General features: G+C 44.7%; 1 protein-coding gene across 2 annotated transcripts in view; it reads left to right on the top strand.

Moving 5' to 3' along the window:
- Window positions 1–2,335: 2,335 nt before the first annotated feature.
- TFRC (transferrin receptor) overlaps window positions 2,336–22,154 on the top strand; it is a 52,286-nt gene continuing 32,467 nt past the window's right edge. The window contains exons 1-3 of one of the 2 annotated variants that reach the window (XM_070753833.1): window positions 2,336–2,425; window positions 13,522–13,587; window positions 20,873–21,083. In XM_070753833.1, the coding sequence (XP_070609934.1) occupies window positions 13,555–13,587; window positions 20,873–21,083 (244 nt within the window). In that variant the 5' untranslated portion in view covers window positions 2,336–2,425; window positions 13,522–13,554. Of the gene's footprint in view, window positions 2,426–2,468; window positions 2,530–13,521; window positions 13,588–20,872; window positions 21,084–22,154 lie in introns of those variants that run through there. The other variant, XM_070753832.1, reaches the window with a different exon arrangement.

The following is a 22,154-nucleotide window of genomic DNA, read 5'->3' as shown; positions in this document are numbered from 1 at the left end:
TGGCTGAGGAATTCTGGGCCTGAAACCCCACCCATCTTAAAATATATTGGCTGGGGAATTCTGGGAGTTGGAGTCCACGTCATAATACAGTACTGACATTCACGGTTTAGAGATATGGCACTTCTCAAGCTATAGCTGTGATGGACCTGCCTATTACGGTTGAAAGTCGTGGGACTGGATAAGCTAGGCCAGGGGTAGGCAAAGTTGACGCTTCTATGACTTGTGGACTTCAACTCCCAGAATTCCTGAGCTAGCATGATTGGCCCAGGAATTCTGGGAGTTGATGTCCACAAGTCATAGAAGAGCCAACTTTGTCTACCCCTGAGATAGGTGCTCCTGTGATTGCCTGGTTTAAGGACTACAAGGATTGCTCTTCCTGTTAGCAAAAACTTCAGAAGAGAAGGATTTAGGGGTAGTGATTTCTGACAGTCTCAAAATGGGTGAGCAGTGCGGTCGGACAGTAGGAAAAGCAAGTAGGATGCTTGGCTGCATAGCTAGAGGTATCACAAGCAGGAAGAGGGAGATTGTGATCCTCTTATATAGAGCGCTGGTGAGACCACATTTGGAATAATACTGTGTTCAGTTCTGGAGACCTCACCTACAAAAAGATATTGACAAAATTGAACGGGTCCAAAGACGGGCTACAAGAATGGTGGAAGGTCTTAAGCATAAAACATATCAGGAAAGACTTAATGAACTCAATCTGTAGAGTCTGGAGGACAGAAGGAAAGGGGGGACACGATCAAAACATTTAAATATGTCAAAGGGTTAAATAAGGTTGAGGAGGGAAGTGTTTTTAATAGGAAAGTGAACACAAGAACAAGGGGACACAATCTGAGGTTAGTTGGGGGAAAGATCAAAAGCAACGTGAGAAAATATTATTTTACTGAAAGAGTAGTAGACCCTTGGAATAAACTTCCAGCAGACGTGGTTGGCAAATCCAGAGTAACTGAATTTAAACATGCCTGGGATAAACATAGATCCATCCTAAGATAGAATCAGAAAATAGTATAAGGGCAGACTAGATGATCATGAGGTCTTTTTCTGCCGTCAGTCTTCTATGTTTCTATGTTGCAGGTGTTAAATTGTTAAGACACAGGGTTCCTCAGAAGTGCGGGAGGCTCCACGAGGCCTTTGCAACAATTGCACCACGGTTCCAAATTGCATCAAACATTTATTTATGCCAACTCAAGGCACCCACACACATGCACAGTCTCCTCTACAATAATAACATTACCCTTTGTGGCATAATACAAAAGCCCTTGAGTTACAACGCAATTGCAACTAGATTTCCCATTGCTGTTAAGTCAGCCACGCCCTGTTTTACAACCATTTTTTTGCAAGGTTGTTAAGCCAATTGCTGCAACTGATGAGGGAAAGGTTAAACAAATGCGGACTTTGTCAGAGGCCAGCTGGGAAGTCATTAATCAGGTGATCCTGGGCCTTTGCAAACAATGCCTGGTTATATGATCATGCAGTCAAATTTTAGATACATGACCATTGCAATGGCCATCCATGTGAAGTTGCAATGGTCAGATATGTGAGGTTGTGGTTGTCACTTTTTTCATTGTAACATTGGATGGTAATGAATGAGCTACTTTGGTTTTTTGCAGCTGGTGAAGCATTTCATTCCTGCTTCTACAAAAGCGCTTTTTTCAGACTACTCATTGCTACATAGACACATTAAATGGAAGGATGTCCATCCCGCCTGGGATCATTTCCCGCCTTTTTTCCTTTGCTCCGCCCCCTCTCCAACTGTCAAAGGAATTTCTCCCGCCTCTGCCGCCTCCTGATTAGCCAATCCAGAGCAAGGCGTCGTTTCTGGTGAAGGAACCTCTTAGGGCCTGAGGTGATTTCTATCTCGGCGTTTCCCGCCTCATCTGGTTCCCACGCGCCTCACACACGCTAGAACCAAGCTCGTGATCCACGTGTGTCCATTCGCCATTCTGGCGTTACATGGTTGAGCATGTGGGTTACATAATCCTGCCCTTTCCAAGGATCGCTAAAGTACTATCGCCCGCCGGCAAGGGCGAATGACAGTTCGGTAGGCTGCCAATCCTAATAGTCCCGCCTCCTACATGGAAAAATGAGTTGGAGAAGAGGGCGCGAACGGCGAAGCGCGTAGCTCAGATTATTACCCACCGGGTTGACCGATAGGTCGGGCGGCTGCCAATCCCAGCAGTCCCGCCCTCCTTGGCGGGACTGCTGGGATTGGCGGGAGAGGGGGCGGGTTAGGAGGAGAAGGGGGTGTGGCGGCCGGCTCTCCAATCAGCGACGGGCCGTTGGCGCGAGCGGAGAAAGGCGGCGTCCCGATTGGCCGGCGCCTCCGCCTGCCAATATATATTTGGGCGCCCGCGGCGAGGACCGCGTGCAGTGGAAGGAAAGAGAGCGGAGAGGACGGCTGCGCGCGCCTCTCGCTTTACGGGTGAGGTTACGCTGAGGGCGGGGCCTGCGGGAAAGGGCGGGGCCAGCGGGTATCGCGTATCCCAGCTGCCCTTCGCGGGGACGAACAGGCCGGGGAAGGTGAAGGTGGGTGGTTGGGGTGCATTTTTTTTTTTTGCATGCACGCACGAAGCAATGCAAACATGCACCCATTGCATTGCGTTGCTGTTGCATTGTTCCCCTTTTTTCTTTGGCTTGCGGGGCCCCGGGAGGGTTAGGGAGAAAAGGAAGGACAAGCCGGCTTGCTTGCAAAGACCCGGTTGCTGCGCCATGTGTTCTGGGCGAGGCCATTTTGGCGCTTGGAGGGGGGGGCTTGTCCCCAGGAAGAGGCCTCGCGTGTGTGCGGGGGGGGGGAAGACTCGCGTGGAGCGCTTGGCTAGCCGCCACGTGCTTCGGAGCACGTGGCACAACTGAGTGTTTAAGGAGAAGGTTGAGCTGGGGGGGGGGTTCTCTGTCATTGCACGGGCAAGGACACCCCCACACACATGGAATAAGCACCTAAATGTGTATAATAAGTCCCCAATTTCTGCTTATGTGCTATGCAAAGTGTCTCTGGGCGGCTTGCAATAGCAGAAGGCAAGAAGGGGCGACCTTGGCCACTGTTAAGACCTGGGGACTTCAACTCCCAGGATTCCTCAGCCAGCTATGCTGGCTGGGGAATTCTGGGAGTTGAAGTCCCCAGGGCTTATCAGCGGCCAAGGTTGGATAGCCTAGTCCAGGGGTAGTCAAAGTTGGCTCTTCTGTATTTGTGGGCTTCAGCTCCCAGAATTCCTGAGCCAATCATGCTAGCTTAGGAATTCTGGGAATTGAAGTCCACATGTCATAGAAGCACCAACTTTGCCTGGCCTAGGCATAAATGCATTGAAATAGCATGCAGGTGTCCAAAATGATGCTTTCGGCGCCTATCTTGCCTGGAAAGTAATATTTTTTTTTAATGGGAACTTGCTTTGCTCTTCTTATTCCTGTGACATTACGGATTCTTGAGTTTCCTCTAGTGACTTAAGGTGCTTTAATTAAAGTTGAAATTTCCTCTCTCGGCTATAATGGCTGGAAGCTTGTGAGTGACCTCTTCGTCCTCTGAGGTTGCAGAAATTGGACTCCTTGGCAAGCCCATCTTTGGATACCGGGTTAATAGCTCCTCTTTAAAATGGCTTGGTCAGGAGGAGTTAAAATATTGGAATTGTTTTTCAAGGAAGCAGGAAAATTTAAGTTCTCAAGGAGCGCTTGAGGCTCTGGTGGCTGCTGCTTTAATGAATTGCAGCCCTTGCTGACGGTTTTGCTGATTAAATAAAGGTTGGGTTTCTAAGCCAGGATTTGGCAACTTTAAAAGTTTGTTTGTTTGTTTGTTTGAGAGCCACTTTCATTGTCCTCCCTAGGCAAGGAACCAGGAAACTCAATTGAGTTCTAATCCTGCTTTAGTTGGGAAAGCTGGTTAAGTGACTTTGGGGCCAGTCCCTCTTTCAATCCAACCTACCTAGCTGGGTTGTTTTGTGGGTAAAAGGCATATTAGAGGTGTTTTAAGCCTTGAGTTATTTATAAAAATGAAGGGGATAAAAATCTAAGCCGCATTAAATTGAATTACCTAAAAGCTAACTAATAAATTTGTTCATTTTATAATTAACAGTTATATCAGTTTACATGATTAAAAAACTGACAATTATCAACTTTATTATAAATTAAATAATTTATCAGTGTAGATTGCCTTATAAAAAACCTACATTTAAAACAAAAGCTATAAAGCTAATTGAAGGAAACTTCATATTTAATATTCTGTACCCTCCCTCTTTTTAATGTTAGAATGTTTTCAAAGATTAGTTTGCTTCTAACCAGAATGAAGGGCTTTGTTCTTGGCTTTATAATACTTTAGAAACTGTTTCTTGCAATGCCTATGTGCATTTTCTTGTAGAAGAAAGCAAAATGTATAAAGCTATGAATGACCCCCCCCCCCTTCAGTGTTCTCTCCTTTTCTTCATAAGGGACTTCCTTTAGGGGATTTGCCCAATCTCTTAATTATGCTTATAAATACATAGCAAACTCTAAATAGCTATTTTAGTTGTGTTCCTTTCCTCATTCTTTCCATCATATTGCTTGCCTTTTCCTAGGACTGGCTCTTGAGTCAGCACGGGAATTGTCCACTATAACCTTAATTTTCCTAAGACTAGTTCTGTATATGGAAAAAGATATTTCCCCCTTATTTGCACCCCTTTATAGTACACCTGATGGAAAATAGAATTTAGCACCTACCTAAACTTTGTGAAGTTGCTGACCATGGTCGTTGTAAGGGCTGACTCTATTTTAACAAACAGATAGATTGGTACATGAGACTGTCAATTTAAGTCTTCCCTTTAGGAAATTTAACTTTAAATATTACCATCTGGTAAAATTACTTTAAAACCAATGGAGGAAGTAAATGTTATACAGAGAGAGAGAGAGAATCTCCCTCTACAAATATATGTTGAAACATGCTATCAAATATGCTTTAATGGTTATAATAAAGTTTTATCTACATAATGTCCTATTTATTTTAACTTCTATGAGTATGCCACAAATGCAGTCAAATATTTACTTTTTTGCATTTTTAAAAGACTTGCAGTACAACCAAGAATGTCCTGCTTGGGCAATTAGTACAATATTAGGAAGCCCTGCATGTATAAACGCATTTGTTGGAAATAATTTTGTTAGGAGATTAGCAGCTTAGTGTTTGAATTTAGAAAATTTGAATAGATGGCAGCTGAACCAGTTCACCTGTCATTTCTCTCAGATTTTTAGATTGCCGCTCTCAAATACCTTGGTTGGGCTTAAAGATACTAAAAAGTTAATATTTTGAAATGCATAGATTTTCTGTTTCTATGCCCCCCCCCCCCCCAATGGCTTTATACATGCTTACCAATTGAAGATTAACTTCTAATTATTGCAACAGTACTTTAAACTGGATGGATTAATCCAACTGCAGTCATACCTTACCTTTATAAATTTATTTATTTATTGGATTTGTATGCCGCCCCTCTCCGTGGACTCGGGGCGGCTAACAACAGTGATAAAAAACAGCATGTAACATGCTGTGTTATATTTACTTATAAATATATACTTACTTATTCCAAGTAATGTGGAATATTTAGCATATGTTCCTATCAGACATCCTGACTTTCTAAATATCAGGTGTTTGCTGTGTTCAAGTGGTAAGGAGTTCCTTTTCTGCACAGGTGACTTGTGTGCAAAAATTAACCATGATTAAAGATAACTTCTCACATTGATCCATTAACAGTTTTATCTGTATAAATACATATTAGAGTTCCTTATTTTAGTTATAATCTGGAGGGTGGGATAGAAAGATGCAATTTCTTGCTGCTTCCTCAGAAACCAGTAATTTTACATTCGTTACTTGTTCCGATAATTACGCAAGACCATATGAAAAGTATGGAGCTTTTAAATATGTTCTAGTAAGTAAAGATAATTATGAAACGCTTGTTGCAAAAGAGACTGTGTTCCATTTATTCAGTTTTTGTGCTATGAAGCACTGTGTTGCCTTCCTTTCTCTCTCTAAATTTGCAGTGGGCTATTTCTTCATATCTTCTGCTGGAAAGGTGGGGTCTGACTTGCTTCATATCTCACGCGTAGCAGTCCAAACTAGCCAGAAACATCCAGTTTTCCTTGAAACGGTTAATCTGTTCTAGCCAGAACATGTGCTGGCAAAGAGCTTTAGCCAAGAATTAAGATTTCTATCTTTGCCTGCAACTTGAAAGTGGCTTCTTGTTTAGCTGTAAAAACGCTCTCATTACATGAATTCTAAGTATGCAAACATTTAAATAACTTTTGATTTGGGGACGGGGGTTGAAATAACACAGCATGGAAGTGACCTAAACCTTGAGTTTGAGCCCAAAACTTGTTGCTAAGTGAAATATTCGTTAAGTCAGTTTTGCCCCATTTTACAACTTTTCCTGCTGCTGTTGTTAAGTGAAACACGGCAAATGTTAAGTAGGTGACTGGGTTGTTAAGTGAACCCAGCTTCCCCACCGCATGTCAGAAGGTCTCAAAAGGGGAATCACATGACCTGTAACCATCATAAATATGAGCCAGCATCCAAATTTGATCATGTGACACACATGCTATGCTGCAACGGGTCATAAGCATGAAAAAGTCTTTGAGTCTCTCCTTTTCAGGACCGTTGTAACCTTGAATGGGAATGTTGTAAGTCCAAGGGCTGGGTGTAGTTCTATCTTCCTTTTCAGGGTTTGCCTGTGTACCAAAATCAAAGAAAATATAAAAGTTTGAGGGGGAAATATAAGGGTCTGAAATAGGAGCACTGGGAATTTTAAGTTGTACAGTTTGGTGCAGTATATAGAACATCAGCTGGTTTATAAGGCAGCACTTATTGTACCTGGCTGGTAGTCAAACCCTTGTTTGAAATGTAGGCAGGCCAGCTGGAAAACAATACAGGGATGTCCTCTAGTTACCACCACAATTGAACCCAAAAGCCCTTCATGGCATCGGACCAGAATATCTCCGGGACTGCCTTCTGCCGCACGAATCCCAGCGACCAATTACGTCCCACAGAGTTGGTTTTCTCTGGGTTCCATCGATGAAACAATGTCGTCTGGCAGGACCCAGGGGAAGAGCCTTCTCTGTGGTGGCCCCGACCCTCTGGAATCAACTCCCCCCGGAGATCAGGACTGCCTCCACCCTCCTTGCCTTTCGCAAACTCCTTAAAACCCACCTCTGCAGTCAGGCATGGGGAAATTGATTCCCCTGGACCGTTCCCTTTTATGCATGGTTTGTCTGGGATGTACAACTGTTTTTATATTAAGGGTTTTAAACTGTTTTTTAAAAAATCATTGGATTTGTACTGTGTTTTGTTGTTGTGAGCTACTCCGAGTCGGAGATGGGCGGCATACAAATCTAGTAATAATAATAATAAAATAATAATAAAATGTAAGTTGCTACCTGAAACATTTGTCACCCTTATAATTAATGACAACAACACAGATAGTCCTTGAGTTAGGACCGCATCTTGAAGCCAATATTTCTGTTGCTGGGGTTGAGTTAATTTTGCCCCATTTTGCAACCTTGCCTGCCACAGTCCTTAAGTGAATCGCTGCAGTTATTTTATTATTATTATTATTATTATTATTATTATTATTATTATTATTATTTATTAGATTTGTATGCCGCCCCTCTCCGCAGACTTGTTATGTTATGTAAGTAAGGCAGCTCCCCCATTGACTTTGTTTGTCAAAAGGTCACAGGAAGGGATCACGTGACCCCCCCCCCCCCCCAGAAGACTGTGACCGTCATAAACGAAGAGCAGTTGCCAAATATCTGAATTTTGATCACATGATTAAAATGTGGGGCAATGCTGCAGTGGTCGCAAGTGTGGAAAATGGTCATCAGCCTTGTAACTTTATAGACTGTCACTAAATGAACTGTTGTAAATTGAGGATTACCTGTAGTAAGATAATCCCCCCTTTTCTCCCCCCCCCCAAAAAAAAGTAGGGGTGGGAAAACCTTGAGTTTTAACCAACCCCTCAAACAATGGTTGTTTTTTGCCCCCTTGTAGAGCAGTGTTTCCCAACCTTGGCAACTGGAAGATATTTGGACTTCAACTCCCAGAATTCCCCAGCCAGCATCCGCTGGCTGGGGAATTCTGGGAGTTGAAGTCCAAATATCTTCCAGTTGCCAAGGTTGGGAAACACTGTTGTAGAGGGCACTATTCAAAGCAACTTGTGGTAAAACCAGTTATCAAACATCGAGCCAATTGAATCAATCCTTCCACACACACAGTAAGGTGGACTTTAGTATTTTAATTCATTTAGTGAGCGAAGTTACAGCAGCGCTGACAAAATGCGACTTGCAACCAATTTAACGCACCGTTGCAGCCTCTGGGGTCACGTGATTTCCCCCCTTTTCACAAGCAAAGTCAGTGGGGAAGCCGGGTTCACTTTGTACAACCCCGTCGCTAACTTTTAAGAATTGTGCAATGTGCAATCCTCAAAACTAACAACTCTGGTGCAGAAAGGTCATAAAACAGGGCAGAGCTCACTTAGCCTTGTTAGCAAAATAATTCTGGGGTTCAATTGTGTCGGTAAGTCAAGGACGTATTTGCAAATCACTGTCTAATAAAGTTTAGGGGAAGTGGAAACCAAGGGGCATCATTGTTGGTGTCTGTCTAACGCAGGGCTCTCCAACCTTGACTACTTTAAGACTTGTGGACTTCAACTCCCAGAGTTCCTCAGCCGGCAAAGCTTAGTTTTAAAGCAAAGCTGGCTGTGGAACTCTGGGTGTTGGAGTCCACAAGGTTGGAGAGCCCAGGTCTAAGGCACACGGTGAGATTATATAATTGCAATTGCAATTTAAAAGCTATTTGCGGTGGTTTGAGTACCTTGAGAGCTCTCAGCTTGCTGACTATGCCTTGAAATGCTGCTATTAACAAAAAAAAAGAGAGAGATGGGAAAGGGAGTGTATATGTGTGTTTTTATTTATTATTTTGATTTCTATGCCGCCCTTCTGCACTGCTCTGTGCTAATCCTCCTTTTGGCCAGATCTTTTAATCCCTAGAATTTGTCCTAAATCTACATTTATGTTGATTTTGTTTGTGGGAATTAAGCCTCTGCCGTGTTGGCCTTCAACTCCTCCGCTTTCCAAGTTTGCCTATAGTTTATGCTTCTAAAGACCCACCTTTGCCGGCAGGCATGGGGAAACTGACATACCCCAAGCTATTATGGTTTATCTAGGTTGTGTGATTGTTTTTCTTTTTATAATCAGGGTTTTAAATTGTTTTTAACATTAGATTTGTATTGTTGTGAGCTGCTCTGAGTCCTCGGAGAGGGGCAGCATACAAATCTAATAAATTTATTATTATTATTATTATTACTATTACTATTATTATTATTATTTATTTTCTAAACCTAGATATTGCTGAATGACACCAGGCTCTTGTAGCCTCAAACTAAGCTGCCCATGTTTGCATTGCTGTCATGAAATGCAAGAACACGTTGGGTTAATTTCCTAGACTTGGGTTCTATATTGCAGTGTTTCCTAACCTTGACAACTTGAAGATATCTGGACTTCAACTCCCAGAAGTCCCCAGCCAGCATTTATTTATTTATTTATTTATTTATTTATTTATTTATTTATTTATTTATTTATTTATTTATTTATTTATTTATTTATTTATGGGATTTGTATGCCGCCCCTCTCCGGGGACTCGGGGCGCCTAACAGCAATAATAAAACAGCATATAACAATAATCCAATACTAAAAGCAGTTAAAAACCCATTATTATAAAAACCAAACATACATACAGACATACCATGCATAAAATTGTAAAGGCCTAGGGGGAAAGGGTATCTCAGTTCCCCCATGCCTGGCGGCAGAGGTGGGTTTTAAGAAGCTTACGAAAGGCAAGGAGGGTGGGGGCAATTCTAATCTCTGGAGGGAGTTGGTTCCAGAGGGCCGGGGCCGCCACAGAGAAGGCTCTTCCCCTGGGTCCCGCCAAGCAACATTGTTTAGTTGACGGGACCTGGAGAAGACCCACTCTGTGGGACCTAACTGGTCGCTGGGATTCGTGCAGCAGAAGGTGGTCCCTGAGATTTGCTGGCTGGGGACTTCTGGGAGTTGAAGTCCAAATATCTTCAATTTGCAAAGATTGGGAAACACTGCTATATTGAACCACGTGGGTGCCGCTACCTGCTAAATGTCCTGCTTTCTGACAGTTGCCAGGCGATTGTTAGCATAATGTCTTCAATCAGCCTTTTGCTATTATGCTGGACATGCGTCAGTGCCTGGAAACCTTATTATTCATTGATAATACAATAACTGCAAAAGCAGTGGGTGCGGTTCGTGAATCTCTGTGGGGAAGGGATGCCGTGCTCTATTCAGAAAAATAACAGAGTTGGAAGGTCTTGTAATGCAACCTCCCAGCTCGGGCAAGAGACTGTCCGTCATTTCAGACAAATAGCTGTCCAGTCTCTTCTTAAAAACCTCCAGTGATGAACTCCCACCATTTTTTCCACTGATGAATTATTCTTACTGTCAGGAAATTTCTCCTTAATTCCAGATGGCTTCCCTCCTTGATTAGTTTCCCTCCATTGCTTCTTGTCTTTCCCTCTGCTGCTTTGGAGAATAGCTTGACTCCCTCTTCGATTTATATTCATATTGTTTCCGGATTTCTTATTTGAATCCTGTGATTATCATTTAAGTGTTGTACCTCGTGATTCTTGACAAATGTATACAGTGATCCCTCGAGTATCGCGAGGGTTACGTTCCAAGACCCCTCGCGATACTCGATTTTTCGCAATACAGTGGTACCTCGAGATACGAGTTTAATTCGTTCCGGACCTGGGCTCTTAAGTCGAGCAGCTCTTATCTCGAACGACTTTTCCCCATAGGAATTAATGTAAATAATTTTAATTGGTTCCAGCCCTCAAAAAACTCACAAAGTTAGTCTAAATTATGCAGAAAGACATGTTTTTAATGAAGAAATGTACATGTACATATAAATGAATAATGAAGTTTCTTTCACTTAACTTGTAAACTTTCTTAAACTTTTAAATTTACATATGTTCAACTTCTCTGCCACCCAATCCTGTAGGACAGAGGTCCCCAACCCTTTTTGCACCAGGGACCGGCTTTAAGCGATCAAGAGAGGAATGGGTGAATGAATGGACGGAGGGTGGGAAGGAAGGAAGGAAAGAGGGAAGGGACAGGAACAGAGGAAGGAAGCAAGGAAACTTATGAAAGGGGAGAGTAAGAGAGGAATGAGTGAAGGGAGGGAGGGAGGGAAGAAGGTGGGAAGGAGAAAGAAAAGAAGAAATAGAGGAAGGGAAGGTAAAAGAGAGAAAGAAAAAGAGCAAGAAAGAAAGAAAGGGGGAAGGGACAGGAACAGAGGAAGGAAGCAAGGAAACTTATGAAAGGGGAGAGTAAGAGAGGAATGAGTGAAGGGAGGGAGGGAGGGAAGAAGGTGGGAAGGAGAAAGAAAAGAAGAAATAGAGGAAGGGAAGGTAAAAGAGAGAAAGAAAAAGAGAAAGAAAGAAAGGGGGAAGGGACAGGAACAGAGGAAGGAAGCAAGGAAACTTATGAAAGGGGAGAGTAAGAGAGGAATGAGTGAAGGGAGGGAGGGAGGGAAGAAGGTGGGAAGGAGAAAGAAAAGAAGAAATAGAGGAAGGGAAGGTAAAAGAGAGAAAGAAAAAGAGCAAGAAAGAAAGCTGCAAGCACCCCCCCCCCGAGCCTCCCAGGCCGGCTGCAACCTTTTAAAACATGCGCGCCGCTTCGCAGCTGTCTCCTGAAGCCGAACGCGGAAGTTAGCATTTGGCTTCAGGAGACAGCTCCTTGGCGCTTGTATCTCGAATTTGGGCTTGTAAGTAGAACAAAAATATCTCTCCCCTCCCAGCTCTTATCTCGAGTTGCTCTTAAGTAGAGCAGCTCTTATGTCGGGGTTCCACTGTATAGTGGTGCGGAAGTAAAAACACCATCTGCGCATGCGCGCCCTTTTTTTCATGGCCGCACATGCGCAGATGGTGTTTTTACTTCTGCACCTGGGAAGACCCAGGGAAGGTTCCTTCCACCGCCCAGCAGCTGATCTGCTCGGCAGCGCCGCAGCAGCGAGGAGCCGAAGATCCGGGTTCCCCCGCCGCCCACGCAAAGGGGAAACCCCGATCTTCGGCTTCTCGCTGCTGCCGCGCCCGCCGCTTGTCCGTCCGCCGCTTGTCCGCCGCTTGCCTGCCCGCCGCTTGTCCGCCCGCCGCTTGTCCGCCTGCCTGCCTGCAACAGCAGCGAGCAGACGAAGATCGGGGTTTCCCCGCCGCCCACGCAAATGGGAAACCCCGGCTCCTCGCTGATGCGCCCCGCCCGCCCGCCGCCCGCCAGCAAGAGGGGGAGAGATAGAGAAAGAGAGAGAAGGAAAGAAAGAGATGAGAGAGGGAGGAAGAGAGTGTGAGAGAGGAAGAAGCAAGATAGAGAAAGAGAGAGAGAAAGAAAGATGAGAAAGGAAGGAAGAGAGTGACGTCATCGGGTGGAAAAATCGCGATATAGCGTTTCGCGAAGAACGAGATCGCGAAAATCGAGGGATCACTGTATTTTCTTTTATGTACGCTGAGAACTTACGCACCAGGGACAAATCCCTTGTGTGTCCAATCATACTTGGCCAATAAAGAATTCTATTCTATTTTATTTATTATTAGAGTTGAAAGGGACCTTACAGGTCATCAAGTCCAACCCCCTGCTCAAGCAGGAAAGCCTACACCTCCCCAGCCAGATGGCAGTGCAGTGTCCTCTTGAAAACTTCCAGAGTTGGGGCATTCACAACCTCCGGTGGCAGGCCGTTCCACTGGTTGATCGCTCTGACCCCCAGGAAGTTCTTCCTTATCTCCAGGTTGAATCTCCTTGGTCATCTTCCAACCGTTGTTCCTCGTCTGGCCCTCTGGTGCCCTGGAAAATAGTGTGGACCCCTCCTCACTGTGGCATCCCCTCGAGTACCTGTAGACTACTATCATGTCCCCCCTGGTCCTTCTTTTTACTAGAGTATCCATGCCCAGTTCCAGCAACCTTTCTTCGTATGGCCTGGTCTCTAGTCCCCTTATCATTTTGGTTGCTCTTTTCTGAAATGATAAGGGGACTAGAGACCAGGCCATACGAAGAAAGGTTGATGGAACTGGGCATGGATACTCTAGGAAAAAGAAGGGCTTATAATATAATATTATGTATTAGAATATAATATTAGAATATAATATTAGAATATAATCGAATATTCTATTCTTTGTGGCAGCCCCTCAAATATTGGAAGGCTGGTGTCCTATCACCCCATGTTATTCTTTTCATTAGACATACCCAATTCCTGCAAACATTCTTCGCATATTTTAGCCTTCATGTAATCTAGTATACATTAAATTTACACTACATTAAATATAATCTAAGATAGAAGTTATACATTAAACTTGTACAACACAGGATGGTTCACAACAATGAAGTACAATTGCACTATTAAACAAATTTTAATAATTTCTAGAGGTCCGATAGCTATACCTTTGTAAATTAGCTTTCATGCTCATGAAGCCTTGCTAAGTGACTATTTTTTCTGACTTCTAGGTACCAGTTAAGTGGCTGAAGAAATCTGGAATTATGGATCACGCCAGGAAAGCAATATTTAACATGGTAAGGCTGTTTATAATAAATAATAAATACTTTATTGTCATTGTATGTATATACACAGTATCCCCATACAGCAAAACTCACACGACACCTAAAGACCAGTCCCAACATAATAACAATCCAAAAAAAGCATGCCCCACCCACCACAAATTCACCACCCTGAACCACCCAAACACCTACACAACAGACCAAGTAATACTGTCCAGCAGCTCACTGATGGTGACCCTTTCGTTCATTGTTAATTGCGAGTATAGCTCTGGGATAATAACTATTCAGAAAACGTGGGGTCCAAGTTTTAATTGTTCTGTATCTTGTGCCAGAAGGCAACAGTTCAAAAAGATTGTAAGCAGGATGAGAAGAGTCTTTGAGAATGTTGTGCACCTTCCTAGAACAGCAAGATGCGGAGATGTCATCCAGGGCAGGGTAGCCGGAGCCCAATGATGTTCTGGGCAGTTTTAATGATTCTCTGTAGAGCTTTTTTTTTACAGAACTGTTCCCATACCATGCAAAAACGCCATATGAATGTGCTAGACTAAGATTAGAATAACATTGTCGTAGAATAACATTGTGGTGTTGTTGGCCCCATCCGTCATCTGTTAGACATTAATGGCTGTGTGTTGCATTATTTTGAGGGGACAGTACATCTACATTGTTGTTCTGTCGGGCTCTCTGGTAGACTCCTCCCAAAAATTCACAGGTACAAATTTCAGACACACACACACGTTTGAAATTCATTTATAATGAAAATTCAAATAAACCAAGCCCTCTTTTGGTATAGCAAAGAGCACTCGTCTCCAGACAAACTGGTAATTTGTACAAGTCCCTTATCAGTTCTGTGATACTTAGCTTGCAGCTGTGAGGCAATTCACAGTCCTTCTTCTTTCACAAAGTGACACACACTTTGCTCTGGTTTAGTTTCAAAGCAGGGAAAAATCAGCACACAAAAGGTCAAAGTCAGTAAAGCAGTCACGAAACACAACGATCAGATAATCCTCCACAATGGCCAAACCCACAGGCCGCTCTTTATAGCAGCCTCACTAATGACCACAGCCCCACCCAGCCACAGGTGGCCTCCTTTTCTTTGATAATAATCTCTCAGTTGTTGCTGCCTATGCATCGCTCTCCGCATGCGTGGCTGTATCATTAACTCTTGTTCTGAATCCAAGGAGGAGACAGATAATTGATCTCCTTCTGAGCTGTCTGCCCCACTCTCCTCCCTGTCACTCATGTCTTCTTGGTCAGAGGAGCCTTCATCATCAGATTCCACCGGGGAGGCAAAACAGGCCTGCAGCATGTGGATGTCTCCCCCACATCCACAGTCCTTGGGGCAGGAGCAGGGCCAGAACTAAACACAACACATTGTTATACAAGATGTATGCTCACTACTTTACATTGTAGCCAAGCGTCATTGTCAACCTGAACAGGAGGGGTGGGGGGAACTGGAGGAAGGCTGTTTCCCTAACTGAAAATGCATTCCACAAATGTTTCTTTTACTGATTGTGTCCTGGGGTATTGGAGTCAGAAGGCAGTGGGGTGTGGGTCACAATCCGCCAACGTGGTTCATTGGACAATGTGAATTATGGCATGGCCAATGAAAAGGGTTAATTCAGGTTGAATTCAGTTCTGGCTGCATCAGACTCTTGCCGAGATGTCGCTTTTAATACATTTTTGTATTTCTTTTGGACTTTGTCTCCTGAATTAATTACAGGGTCTTTCGGAAACTTCACAGCCATTTCTTCAGCCACATGAAAATATATACGGAGAGGGGCGGCATACAAATCTAATAAATAAATAAATATACACTTAAATATTTACAAAATGTGAGGGGTTGTATTCACTCCTGTGACATATTGTGTGTGGGTATATGCATAATTTTGTATTTATTTATCTTGTCATGTTCATGTAGAGTATATTACAGGTGGTGACCCTTTGAGAGCTGGATGCAACAAAATTTTGTTTAAATTTATGCCAATGAGTGTACATTCAAAGTGACCATAAAGTTATTCTAAGTCAGTAGCCACTTACCTGCCTGCGGACCTTAACCACCCGAGACTTGCAAGTGTCCGTTGCCTTCCTCGCTGACTTGGTTGTTGAAAGCTGGCTGGGAGTTACGAGGAGGTGCTGGCTTCATGGTCCATGGTCCTCACTTAACAATCATACGGTGTCCCACGCTTTGCCCACAAACATTAGCAAAGGAAATTCCACACATCCAGTTGCTGTTGTAACTCAAGGGCTGCTTTGCAATCAAGAAACTCCTTCCATTGAAGGTGGCCCTGGTTCCTTGCAATCCTTGCCAAGTGGCATGCCCTTAAGAAGGCTTGCTTAAAATTGCCGAATGCTTATTGGCTAATCAGCAGAGCTGGGGTGCCTGATCGTTACTCCTACAGGAAGCGAGCTGAGGGCACCTCCGACCACAATGCAATTAGCTAGACCTTGAGAAGCGCTTGCAGGCAGAAAGGAGGAGGATGTGGCTGTCTCCGATTTAATGCTGGCTTCATTTCACGGCTGTTTCTCTGTGTGTAGAAAGAACCGTTTCAGCTCCTGTGACTGCAGCACAAGAGAGCAGAGATCTTCAAACATGGCAACTTTTATGCACTTCCAGCTGGAGGATTCTGGGAGTCGAAGTCCACAGGTTTTAAAGTTGCCAAGCTTGAAGACCCCTGCAATAGAGAGAGAGAATGAAAGGGAACCAGTGTTTTTTTCCTAGTGATGAAGACACCAGGCTAAAAACTAGAAAACAACAAGTTTTATTTATTTATTTATCAGATTTGTATGCCGCCCCTCTCCGCAGACTCGGGGCGGCTAACAACAGTAAAAAGACAATGTAAACAAATCTAATATTAAAAGTAATTTTAAAAACCCCAATTTAAAAAACCAATCATACATACAGACATACCATGCATAAATTTTATAAGCCTAGGGGGAAGGGAAAGTCTCAATTCCCCCATGCCTGACGACAGAGGTGGGTTTTAAGAAGCTTACGAAAGGCAAGGAGGGTGGGGGCAACTCTGATATCCGGGGGGGGGAGTTGGTTCCAGAGGGTCGGGGCCGCCACAGAGAAGGCTCTTCCCCTGGGTCCCGCCAAACGACATTGTTTAGTCCCGGAGAAGACCGACTCTGTGGGACCTAACTGGTCGCTGGGATTCGTGCGGCAGGAGGTGGTCTCGGAGATATTCTGGTCCGGTGCCATGAAGGACTTTATAGGTCATAACCAACACTTTGAATTGTGACCGGAAACTGATTGGCAACCAATGCAGACTGCAGGCCACTGAAGCTGACTTGTAGATCTGAAGGTCAGCGGTTCAAATCTCATCACCGGCTCAAGGTTGACTCAGCCTTCCATCCTTCCGAGGTGGGTAAAATGAGGACCCGGATTGTGGGGGCAATAGCCTAGCTCTGTTTTTAAAAATGCTATTGCTAACATGTTGTAAGCCGCCCTGAGTCTAAGGAGAAGGGCGGCATAAAAATTGAATAAATAAATAAATAAATATCTGGGGAAGCCCATGACTGCTCTCGCAGCTGCATTCTGCATGATCTGAAGTTTCCGAACACTCTTCAAAGGTAGCCCCATGTAGAGAGCCTTACAGTAGTCGAACCTCGAGGTGATGAGGGCGTGAGTGACTGTGAGCAGTGAGTCCCGGTCCAAATAGGGCCGCAACTGGTGCACCAGGCGAACCTGGGCAAACTAGTCTTTAGGCATGAAAGCCATCTATCTGGGTGACCATGGGAGAATCACCAGGAGATGGTGAGTTCTAGGTCCCGCCTTAGCCATGAAAGCCGGCCTGGCAACTTTGGATCACTCGCCAGGAGACACTGAGTTCTAGTCCCACAAAAGCCAGCTAGGTGACTTTGCCAAGAAATTAAACAAGACAAAAAAAATATGCATAACGACATCAAACACATTACACAATTTATGTATAAAAGGTAAGATTTGAATCTTGAAGGGTGGTTATTTAAGAGGTGGTTATTATACTGCAAGAGGGAGCAGGTGCATCTCTCTAGGGCAGTGATGGCAAACCTATGGCACGGGTGGCACGCAGAGCCATATCTGCTGGCAGGCAAACCGTTGCCCTAGCTCAGCTCCATTGTACATGCGTGTGCTGGTCAGCTGGTTGTACCTGGTACAGAGGCTGTGAGAGGGTGGTTTTGGCTTCCAGAGAGCCTCCGGAGGGATGGGGAAGGGTATTTTTACCCTCCTTGGGCTCCAGGGAAACCTTGGGAGCCTGGGGAGAGCGAAACACGAGCCTACTGGACCCACCAGAAGTTGGGAAATAGGACTTTTCCAGCCTCCAGAGGGCCTCTGGGGGACGGGAGAAGCTGTTTTCACCCTCCCCAGGCATTGAACTATGAGTGTGGGCACTTGCACATGTGCGATAGTGCGAGCCCACATTCTTTCGGCACCCAAGGAAAAAAAGCTTTGCCATCACTGCTCTAGAGCAGTGTTTCCCAACCTTGGCAACTTGAAGATAGTTGGACTTCAACTCCCAGAATTCCCCAGCCAGCAAATGCTGGCTGGGGAATTCTGGGAGTTGAAGTCCAGATATTTTCAAGTTGCCAAGGTTGGGAAACACTGCTCTAGAGAGTTTATGGACCAGTGTGTCAAAACGTCTGACAACTGGCGCACCTTCAGAAATTTGAGTAACTGAAAGTGCCGCCCAGTTTCATCAACTCTTTGCCAGCCATCAGCCAAAGTCATCTGTGTATAAAATTACAGCTATTACGCTCGGTTCCCTCCTTCACTTTCACTCGAAAAACGAGTCGGTTGAGAACTTAACGGCTTCGCTTCTGCATTTTGTTCTCCTGCAGAATATATTCTGTTGTTGCCATCGCAGCTGGTGGAATCAAAAGCCTGCAGGTAGTCCTTAACTTACAACCCTTCACTCAGTGGATGAAATTGCAACATCACTGGGGGGAAAGGGGACTTACAACCGTTTTTCCAGACAACCATTTTGGCATTCCCGTGGTCAAAATTCAGGCGCTTGGCAACCGACATCTATAGGTAGTCCTCGAGTTGTGACCACAATTGAGCCTAACATTTATGTTGCTAAGTGAGAAATTTGATAGGTGTTAGGTGAGTTTTGTCCCTTCTTATTATTGTTGTGAGCCACCCTGAGTCTGCAGAGAGGGGCGGCATACAAATCTAGTAAATTATTAAAGTATTATTATTATTAACTTTCTTGCCACGGTTGTTAGTATTGTATTTGTATTTATTAGATTTGTATGCCGCCCCTCTCCGAAGATTCGGGGCAGCTAACAACAATAAAAAAGACAATGTGAACAAATCTAATATTAAATAAAAATAATCTTAAAAACCCCAATTTAAAGAACCAATCATACATACCAGCATACCATGTATAAATTCTATAAGCCTAGGGGGAAGGGAAAATTTCAATTCCCCCATGCCTGACGACAGAGGTGGGTTTTAAGGAGCTTGCGAAAGGCAAGGTGGTTGGGGGCAACTCTGATATCTGGGGGGAGCTGGTTCCAGAGGGTCGGGGCCGCCACAGAGAAGGCTCTTCTTCTGGGTCCCGCCAAACGACATTGTTTAGTCGATGGGACCCGGAGAAGGCCAACTCTGTGGGACCTAACCGGTTGCTGCGATTCGTGCGGCAGAAGGCGGTCCTGGAGATATTCTGGTCCGATGCCATAGTGAATGACTGCAGTTGTAACCCAGTTGTTACATGGTTATTGAGTGAACCTAACTTTCCCATTGACTTTGCTTGTCAGAAAGTTTAAAAGAGGATCACATGACCCTGGGAAACTTCAACCTCCGTCATAAATGTGAGTCAGTTGTCAGGCATCCAAATGTAAATCACATGAATGGTCGTAAGTGTGAATAATGGTTGTAAGTTACAGTTTTTCATGTGACCACTGTAAACTTTTCCAGTTGATCAGCAGTCAGTGAAAGGAAGCTACATTTCTTAATGACCATATGATTTGCTTAGCAACTGCAGTGATTCACATAACAACTCTGGTCATAAAATGGGACCCAACTTCACTCTTTCGCTTAGCAGTGTAAATTTTGGATTCTGTTCTGCCTGTGAGTCGAGGACCCACCTGTACCTGAGTCAACCAGCTGACCTTCTTGCTTAGGATTAAAATAAAAAGAGACTTAGAATAACTTTATTGTCACTTTGAATGTATATCAATCAGCATACATTAAAATGAAATTTCGTTGCATTCAGTTCTCAGAATCACCACCTCTAATATAAACATGAGAGTGAGATCATCCAAGGGCATGGGGTGAGGTATCATCAATATGCCGATGATACCCAGTTATACATCTCCATCCCATGTCCAGTCAACGAAGCAGTGGAAGTGATGTGCCGGTGCCTGGAAGCTGTTGGGGCCTGGATGGGTGTCAACAAATTCAAACTCAACCCAGACAAGACGGAGTGGCTGTGGGTTCTGCCTCCCATGGACAATTCCATCTGTCCGTCCATTACCCTGGGGGGGGAAACTACTGACCCCCTCAGAGAGGGTTCGCAACTTGGGCGTCCTCCTCGATCCACAGCTGACATTGGAACATCATCTTTCGGCTGTGGCGAGGGGGGGCGTTTGCCCAGGTTCGCCTGGTGCACCAGTTGCGGCCCTATTTGGACAGGGAGTCATTGCTCACAGTCACTCCTGCCCTCATCACCTCGAGGTTCAATTACTGCAACGCTCTCTACATGGGGCTACCTCTGAAAAGTGTTCGGAAACTCCAGATCATGCAGAACGCAGCCGCGAGAGCCATCGTGGGGCTTCCAAGATTTGCCCACGTTTCTTCAACACTCCGTGGTCTGCATTGGCTGCCGATCAGTTTCCGGTCACAATTCAAAGTGTTGGTTATGACCTTTAAAGCCCTACAGGTTAGACATTATGCTAACAATCACCTGGCAACTGTCAGAAAGCAGGACATTTAGCAGGTAGCGGCACCCAATTGGTTCAATATAGCAGTGTTTCCCAACTTGAAGATATTTGGACTTCAACTCCCAGAATTCCCCAGCCAGGTTGGGAAACACTGCCTCTGTAAAAAGAGGTGTGCTGTCCTGCTGAATTTATATTCCTCCAAGAACAGGACATGACGTTTAGAAATACAAGATCTACCCACCACCCTTAGAATAGCAAAAGGCACAAAGCTCAGGACCATTGCGCAAAACCTCAGAAACCTAATGAAGATCCATCCATCCATTTTGTGATCTGTTCCTTCCAGCTCTAAGCTCCTATGAGCCCCATCCTGTATAACAGGAAGCGAGAATTGTACCATTTTGTACAAGGTCCAATCTCTCTCCTGTTCTCCTTCTAGTTCGGAGCAGAACCTCTCTCCTACACTCGCTTCAGTTTGGCCCGGCAGCCGGACGGAGACTGCAGCCGCGTGGAAATGAAACTCTCGGCAGAGGAAGAGGAAGGCGGGGAAAACGGCATGATCGACCACCTGCCCCCCAGGAAGGCCAAAGCCAGGAACCATCGGCACCTCTGCTGCGTTTGGGGCGGGGTGGGCCTCGTCTTCCTAATAGGTAAGGTGGCCAGGGCTGCAAATGGCTTAAGGCAGTAGTTCTCAACTTTTCTAATGCTGCGAACCCTTAATATAGTTCCTTGTGTTGTGGTGACCCCCAACCATAAGTCTAGCACCAATTCTGCTGCACGAATCCCAGCGACCAGTTAGGTCCCACAGAGAGTGGGTCTTCTCCGGGTCCCGTCAACTAAACAATGTTGCTTGGCGGGACCTAGGGGAAGAGCCTTCTCTGTGATGGCCCCGGCCCTCTGGAACCAACTCCCCCCAGAGATTAGAATTGCCCCCACCCTCCTTGCCTTTCGTAAGCTCCTTAAAACCCACCTCTGCCGCCAGGCATGGGGGAATTGAGATACTCTTTCCCCTAGGCCTCTACAATTTTATGCATAGTATATCTGTATGTATGTTTGGTTTTTATAATAATGGGTTTTTAACTGTTTTTAGTATTGGATTATTATTATATGCTGTTTTATTACTGTTGTTAGCCGCCCCGAGTCTGCGGAGAGGGGTGGCATATAAATCCAATAAATGAATGAATGAATAAATAAATAAATAAATAAATTCTCCCAATAGAGCTTGAAGCTGATTGGCAGGGAGGTCAGAGGGACAACCCACTGTAAGCGCCTGATTGGTCGGATTGTAAAAATACGTTCCAAGGCACCAGAATAGAAGATTTAATTCCTAATACCGTGGAAAATGGTGACCCCTGGGAAGTGGTCGTTCCAGCCCCAAAGGGGTCCCGGCCCCCAGGTTGAGAACCACGGCCTGACTTTCTGGCGAGCAAAGTCAGGGGGGGAGGGGAGAGCCAGGTTCACTTAACAACCCATGTTACTAACTTAAGAACTGTAATGATTCGCTTAACAACTGTGGCTAGGAACATAAAATTGGGCCTGACTTGAAAGCACGGTCACTTAGCAATAGAAATGTTGGGAGGGGGCAGTTGTGCCCATATAGTCGAGGACTGACGTGCCAACTTTTTAAAATAATCGTGGAGTTATCAACAGCTGTGTGTGAATTGTGCTGTTCTTTCTCCATGTTAAGTCTTCACCCAGCAAATGCTGATGTCTTCCGTCTT

This window comes from Erythrolamprus reginae, chromosome 5 (assembly GCF_031021105.1).
Source record: "Erythrolamprus reginae isolate rEryReg1 chromosome 5, rEryReg1.hap1, whole genome shotgun sequence".
Taxonomy (NCBI): Eukaryota; Metazoa; Chordata; class Lepidosauria; order Squamata; family Dipsadidae; genus Erythrolamprus; species Erythrolamprus reginae.
Note: the sequence above shows the minus strand (reverse complement) of the source record. Positions and strands in the feature narration are given on the sequence as shown.